We start from the raw sequence: 7500 nt of genomic DNA, 5'->3' as shown, positions 1-7500 counted from the left end.
AAAACAAACCATAAAGTGGAGGAAAACAAAAACAGGGAAGATCAGATAAAGGATTGTTTAAAAAAATAAATAATTTAGAGATAAATTAGAGAGAGCTAGCTAAAGGTGTTAATTAACCCTTCACATACTTTGGTGTGAAAAGTGCAACTAAACCCCAGAACAACAGCAAAGGCCTTGGTGAAGATGCTGGAGGAAACAGGTACAAAAGTATCCATATCCACAGTAAAATGAGTCCTATATCGACATAACCGGAAAGACCGCTCCGCAAGGAAGAAGCCACTGCTATAAAACCAACATAAAAAAGACAGACTACGGTTTGCATCTGCACATAGGGACAAAGAAATGCCATCTGGTCATCTGGTCTGATGAAACAAAAATAGAACTGTTTGGGCCATAATGACCATCGTTATGTTTGGAGGAACAAGGGGGAGGCTTGCAAGCCGAAGAACACCATCCCAACGTGAAGCATGGGGGTGGCAGCATCATGTTGTGGAGGTGCTTTGCTGCAGGAGGGACTGGTGCACTACGCAAAATAGATGGCATCATGAGGGAGGACAATTATGTGAATATATTGAAGCAACTTCTCAAGACATCTTGGATCTTGGATGCAAATGGGTCTTCCAAATGGACAATGACCCCAAACATACTTCCAAAGTTTTGGCAAAATGGCTTAAGGACAACAAAGTCAAGGTATTGGAATGGCCATCACAAAGCCCTGACCTCAATCCTATAGAAAATGTTGTTGGCAGAACTGAAAATTCGTGTGCGAGCAAGGAGGACTACAAACCTGACTCAGTTACACCAGCTCTGTCAGGAGGAATGGGCCATAATTCACCCAGCTTATTGTGGGATGCTTGTGGAAGGCTACCTGAAAATTTTGAGAGAGGGAATAGAGAGGGAATAGGAGACAGAGGGAGAGAGGGGGCAGAAGACCAAGGGGGAGTGGGGGCAGGAGACAGAGGGGGAGTGGGGGCAGGAGACAGAGGGGGAGAGGGGGCAGGAGACAGAGAGGGAGGGGGTACAGGAGACAGAGAGGGAGAGGGGACAGGAGACAGAGAGGGAGAGGGGACAGGGGCGGGAGGCAGAGGGGGAGAGGGTACAGGAGACAGAGGGGGAGAAGGTACAGGTGACAGAGGAGGAGAGGGTACAGGAGACAGAGAGGGAGAGGGTACAGGTGACAGAGAGGGAGAGGGGGCAGGAGACAGAGAGGGAGGGGGTACAGGAGACAGAGAGGGAGGGGGTACAGGAGACAGAGAGGGAGAGGGTACAGGAGACAGAGAGGGAGAGGTTACAGGAGACAGAGAGGGAGAGGGTACAGGAGACAGAGTGGGTGAGTGTACAGGAGACAGAGAGGGAGAGGGTACAGGAGACAGAGAGGGAGAGGTTACAGGAGACAGAGAGGGAGAGGGAGAGGGGGCAGGAGACAGAGAGGGAGAGGGTCCAGGAGACAGAGAGGGTACAGGAGACAGAGAGGGAGAGGTTACAGGAGACAGAGAGGGAGAGGTTACAGGAGACAGAGAGGGAGAGGGTACAGGAGACAGAGAGGGAGAGGGTACAGGAGACAGAGAGGGAGAGGGTACAGGAGACAGAGAGGGAGAGGGTACAGGAGACAGAGAGGGAGAGGGTACAGGAGACAGAGAGGGAGAGGTTACAGGAGACAGAGAGGGAGAGGGTACAGGAGACAGAGAGGGAGAGGGTACAGGAGACAGAGAGGGAGAGGTTACAGGAGACAGAGAGGGAGAGGGGGCAGGAGACAGAGAGGGAGAGGGGGCAGGAGACAGAGAGGGAGGGGGTACAGGAGACAGAGAGGGAGGGGGTACAGGAGACAGAGAGGGAGAGGGTACAGGAGACAGAGAGGGAGAGGGTACAGGAGACAGAGAGGGAGAGGTTACAGGAGACAGAGAGGGAGAGGGTACAGGAGACAGAGTGGGTGAGTGTACAGGAGACAGAGAGGGAGAGGGTACAGGAGACAGAGAGGGAGAGGGTACAGGAGACAGAGAGGGAGAGGTTACAGGAGACAGAGAGGGAGAGGGTACAGGAGACAGAGAGGGAGAGGGTACAGGAGACAGAGAGGGAGAGGTTACAGGAGACAGAGAGGGAGGGGGTACAGGAGACAGAGAGGGAGAGGGTACAGGAGACAGAGAGGGAGAGGGTACAGGAGACAGAGAGGGAGAGGTTACAGGAGACAGAGAGGGAGAGGGTACAGGAGACAGAGTGGGTGAGTGTACAGGAGACAGAGAGGGAGAGGGTACAGGAGACAGAGAGGGAGAGGGTACAGGAGACAGAGAGGGAGAGGTTACAGGAGACAGAGAGGGAGAGGGTACAGGAGACAGAGAGGGAGAGGTTACAGGAGACAGAGAGGGAGAGGTTACAGGAGACAGAGAGGGAGAGGGTACAGGAGACAGAGAGGGAGAGGGTACAGGAGACAGAGAGGGAGAGGGTACAGGAGACAGAGAGGGAGAGGTTACAGGAGACAGAGAGGGAGAGGGTACAGGAGACAGAGAGGGAGAGGGTACAGGAGACAGAGAGGGAGAGGTTACAGGAGACAGAGAGGGAGAGGGTACAGGAGACAGAGAGGGAGAGGTTACAGGAGACAGAGAGGGAGAGGTTACAGGAGACAGAGAGGGTACAGGAGACAGGAGGGGAGGGAGGGGGTACAGGAGACAGAGTGGGAGAGGTTACAGGAGACAGAGAGGGAGAGGGAGAGGAGACAGAGAGGGAGAGGGAGAGGGTACAGGAGACAGAGAGGGAGAGGGTACAGGAGACAGAGAGGGAGAGGGTCCAGGAGACAGAGAGGGTACAGGAGACAGAGAGGGAGAGGGTACAGGAGACAGAGAGGGAGAGGGTACAGGAGACAGAGAGGGAGAGGGTACAGGAGACAGAGAGGGAGAAGGTACAGGAGACAGAGAGGGAGAGGAGACAGAGAGGGAGAGGGAGAGGGTACAGGAGACAGAGTGGGTGAGTGTACAGGAGACATAGAGGGAGAGGGAGAGGGTACAGGAGACAGAGAGGGAAAGGGTACAGGAGACAGAGAGGGAGAGGGTACAGGAGACAGAGAGGGAGAGGGTACAGGAGACAGAGAGGGAGAGGTTACAGGAGACAGAGAGGGAGAGGGTACAGGAGACAGAGAGGGAGAGGGGGCAGGAGACAGAGAGGGAGAGGGTACAGGAGACAGAGAGGGAGAGGGTACAGGAGACAGAGAGGGAGAGGGTACAGGAGACAGAGAGGGAGAGGGGGCAGGAGACAGAGAGGGAGAGGTTACAGGAGACAGAGAGGGAGAGGGTACAGGAGACAGAGAGGGAGAGGGTACAGGAGACAGGAGGGGAGGGAGGGGGTACAGGAGAAAGAGTGGGTGAGTGTACAGGAGACATAGAGGGAGAGGGTACAGGAGACAGAGAGGGAAAGGGTACAGGAGACAGAGAGGGAGAGAGTACAGGAGACAGAGAGGGAGAGGGTAAAGGAGAGGGAGAGGGAGAGGAGACAGAGAGGGAGAGGGTACAGGAGATAGAGAGGGAGAGGGGGCAGGAGACAGAGAGGGAGAGGGGGCAGGAGACAGAGAGGGAGAGGGAGTGGGGGGAGGAGACAAAGAGGGAGAGGGTACAGGAGACAGAGAGGGAGAGGGAGAGGGTACAGGAGACAGAGAGGGAGAGGGTACAGGAGACAGAGAGGGAGAGGGGGCAGGAGACAGAGAGGGAGAGGGTACAGGAGACAGAGAGGGAGAGGGTACAGGAGACAGAGAGGGAGAGGGTACAGGAGACAGAGAGGGAGAGGGAGAGGGTACAGGAGACAGAGAGGGAGAGGTTACAGGAGACAAAGAGGGAGAGGGGGCAGGAGACAGAGAGGGAGAGGGTACAGGAGACAGAGAGGGAGAGGGTACAGGAGACAGAGAGGGAGAGGGTACAGGAGACAAAGAGGGAGAGGGTGCAGGAGACAGAGAGGGAGAGGGTGCAGGAGACAGAGAGGGAGAGGGTACAGGAGACAGAGAGGGAGAGGGAGAGGGAGACAAAGAGGGAGAGGGTGCAGGAGACAGAGAGGGAGAGGGTGCAGGAGACAGAGAGTGAGAGGGTACAGGAGACAGAGAGGGAGAGGGTACAGGAGACAAAGAGGGAGAGGGTGCAGGAGACAGAGAGGGAGAGGGTGCAGGAGACAGAGAGTGAGAGGGTACAGGAGACAGAGAGGGAGAGGGGGAAGGAAATGATGAGATTGGTTAGAGAGACTGAGGGAGGGAGGAGGCCGAGGGTAAGAGATTACGAGAGGGTAAGAGTTGACATAGGAGACCTGTTGTCTCCGTCAGAGCAAGTTGTAAATGTCATTACCCCCGCCTCTCTCACCTGTAATGTGTTTGAAACGGAGACCGACCATTATTTTACCACACAGCCTGGCTCGGTTGTGTGTGTGTGTGTGTGTGTGTGTGTGTGTGTGTGTGTGTGTGTGTGTGTGTGTGTGTGTGTGTGTGTGTGTGTGTGTGTGTGTGTGTGTGTGTGTGTGTGTGTGTGTTTAATGGAGTGCTACCAGTGTATGACACAGCCCGGCTGAGTTCGACTCTGGTGCCCAGCATAGCTTCTCTCCTCATTATTACTCTTCCGACCACTTCAAGGAGCATAATTGCCATTCTGCTGCATTGGAGCGCAACACAGAGACTTGGCTCTGTGTGTCTGTCTGTGTGTGTTCAGACCATCTGCTGGGGGTAGTTCTTGTCAGAGCGAAGCATCAACACGATCAGGGGAATTCTTTATTTCTCGCTAGTGTTTTCCATGGAATAGACACGCAGGATCGTAATGCAACCGGCTCCAGGAGAGGGCATCACTCTAAACCGTAACAGAGAGGAAAGAGGGAGAGAGAAAAATAAGAGACAGAACGAGAGGCCACAATCATTTCCACCTGGAAGAGTAGGTTATTGGAAGGTTATTTATGTGATGTGTTGATATCACCTCTAAAATAGAGTACTTTTTGTCCCCTCTGTACCTACTATTTTATCCTTTCTTATCTCCTCTTATCCCCCTCCATCTACCCCTCCCTCTACCTCTCCCTCCCTCCCTCTCCTTCTCACCCCATCTCTACCTCTCCCTCTTCCTCTATCTCTGCCTCTACCTCTCCCTCTACCTCTCCCTGTCCCTCTCCCTCTACCTCTCCCTCTCCCTCTCCCTGTCCCTCTCCCTGTCCCTCTCCCTGTCCCTCTCCCTCTCCCTGCCCCTCTCCCTCTACCTCTCCCTGTCCCTCTACCTCTCCCTCTACCTCTACCTCTCCCTGTCCCTCTACCTCTCCCTCTCCCTGTCCCTCTCCCTCTCCCTGTCCCTCTCCCTGTCCCTCTCCCTGTCCCTCTCCCTCTCCCTCTCCCTGCCCCTCTCCCTCTACCTCTCCCTCTCCCTGTCCCTGTCCCTCTCCCTGTCCCTGTCCCTGTCCCTCTCCCTGTCCCTGTCCCTCTCCCTGTCCCTCTACCTCTCCCTCTAAGTCTCCCTCTCCCTCTCCCTCTACCTCTCCCTCTCCCTGTCCCTGTCCCTCTCCCTCTCCCTGTCCCTCTACCTCTCCCTGTCCCTCTCCCTCTACCTCTCCCTGTCCCTCTCCCTGTCCCTCTCCCTCTACCTCTCCCTGTCCCTCTCCCTGTCCCTCTACCTCTCCCTGTCCCTGTCCCTCAACCTCTCCCTGTCCCTCTCCCTGTCCCTCTACCTCTCGCTCTACCTCTCCCTCTCCCTCTACCTCTCCCTGTCCCTCTCCCTCTCCCTGTCCCTGTCCCTCTCCCTGTCCCTGTCCCTCTCCCTGTCCCTCTCCCTGTCCCTCTCCCTCTACCTCTCCCTCTACCTCTCCCTCTCCCTCTACCTCTCCCTCTACCTCTCCCTGTCCCTCTCCCTCTCCCTGTCCCTCTCCCTGTCCCTCTACCTCTCCCTCTACCTCTCCCTCTACCTCTCCCTCTACCTCTACCTCTCCCTGTCCCTCTACCTCTCCCTCTCCCTGTCCCTCTCCCTCTCCCTCTACCTGTCCCTGTCCCTGTCCCTCTCCCTGTCCCTCTCCCTGTCCCTCTACCTCTCCCTCTCCTTCTACCTCTCCCTATCCCTCTTCCTGTCCCTCTCCATCTCCCTCTCCATCTCCCTGTCCCTGTTCCTCTCCCTGTCCCTGTCCCTCTCCCTGTCCCTCTACCTCTCCCTCTACCTCTCCATGTCCCTCTACCTCTCCCTGTCCCTCTCCCTCTACCTGTCCCTCTACCTCTCCCTGTCCCTGTCCCTCTACCTCTCCCTGTCCCTCTCCCTGTCCCTCTCCCTCTCCTTGTCCCTCTCCCTGTCCCTCTCCCTGTCCCTCTCCCTCTTCCTCTCCCTCTCCCTCTCCCTGTCCCTCTCCCTCTCCCTGTCCCTGTCCCTCTACCTCTCCCTCTCCCTGTCCCTGTCCCTGTCCCTCTCCCTCTACCTCTCCCTCTACCTCTCCCTGTCCCTCTCCCTCTCCCTCTACATCTCCCTCTCCCTCTCCCTGTACCTCTCCCTCTACCTCTCCCTCTACCTCTCCCTGTCCCTCTCCCTCTACCTCTCCCTCTACCTCTCCCTCTCCCTGTCCCTCTACCTCTCCCTCTACCTCTCCCTCTACCTCTCCCTCTCCCTCTACCTGTCCCTCTACCTCTCCCTCTACCTCTACCTCTCCCTCTACCTCTCCCTCTACCTCTCCCTCTACCTCTCTCTCTCTCTCCCTCTCCCTCTCCCTCTCCCTCTCCCTCTCCCTCTCCCTCTCCCTCTCCCTCTCCCTCTCCCTCTCTCCCTCTCCCTGTCCCTGTCCCTCTCCCTCTACCTCTTCCTCTACCTCTCCCTGTCCCTCTCCCTCTACCTCTCCCTCTCCCTCTACCTCTCCCTCTACCTCTCCCTCTACCTCTCCCTCTACCTCTCCCTGTCCCTCTACCTCTCCCTCTACCTCTCCCTCTCCCTGTCCCTCTACCTCTCCCTGTCCCTCTCCCTCTACCTCTCCCTCTACCTGTCCCTCTACCTCTCCCTCTACCTCTCCCTCTACCTCTCCCTCTCCTTGTCCCTCTCCCTCTCCCTCTACCTCTCCCTCTACCTCTCCCTGTCCCTGTACCTCTACCTCTCCCTGTCCCTGTACCTCTCCCTCTACCTCTCCCTCTACCTCTCCCTCTCCCTCTACCTCTCCCTCTACCTCTCCCTCTCCCTGTCCCTCTCCCTCTACCTCTCCCTCTCCCTCTACCTCTACCTCTACCTCTACCTCTCCCTCTCCCTCTACCTCTCCCTCTCCCTCTACCTCTACCTCTACCTCTCCCTCTACCTCTCCCTCTACCTCTCCCTCTCCCTGTCCCTGTCCCTCTCCCTGTCCCTCTCCCTCTCCCTGTCCCTCTCCCTTTACCTCTCCCTCTACCTCTCCCTCTCCCTCTCCCTCTCCCTCTCCCTGTCCCTCTACCTCTCCCTGTCCCTCTACCTCTACCTCTCCCTGTCCCTCTACCTCTACCTGTCCCTCTCCCTGTCCCTGTCCCTGTCCGTCTCCCTCTACCTCTCCCTCTCCCTGTCCCTC

The 7500-nt window shown here is 56.7% G+C and overlaps 2 protein-coding genes across 2 annotated transcripts in view; one reads left to right on the top strand and one right to left on the bottom strand.

The window, feature by feature from the left end:
• LOC135546694 (ventricular zone-expressed PH domain-containing protein-like) overlaps positions 1–7500 on the top strand; it is an 80078-nt gene that overhangs the window by 21272 nt on the left and 51306 nt on the right. The window lies entirely within an intron of this gene.
• LOC135545339 (sodium/potassium/calcium exchanger 1-like) lies at positions 5134–6315 on the bottom strand (the record flags this gene model as incomplete). The annotated part of the gene is given in 2 exon segments (XM_064972955.1): positions 5134–5619; positions 5680–6315. Coding segments are annotated over 2 exon segments (1122 nt in total), but the record flags the coding sequence as incomplete, so codon positions are not given.

Source organism: Oncorhynchus masou, chromosome 9 (assembly GCF_036934945.1).
Source record: "Oncorhynchus masou masou isolate Uvic2021 chromosome 9, UVic_Omas_1.1, whole genome shotgun sequence".
NCBI classification, from domain to species: Eukaryota; Metazoa; Chordata; class Actinopteri; order Salmoniformes; family Salmonidae; genus Oncorhynchus; species Oncorhynchus masou.
This window is presented reverse-complemented; position numbering and strand designations above follow the sequence as displayed.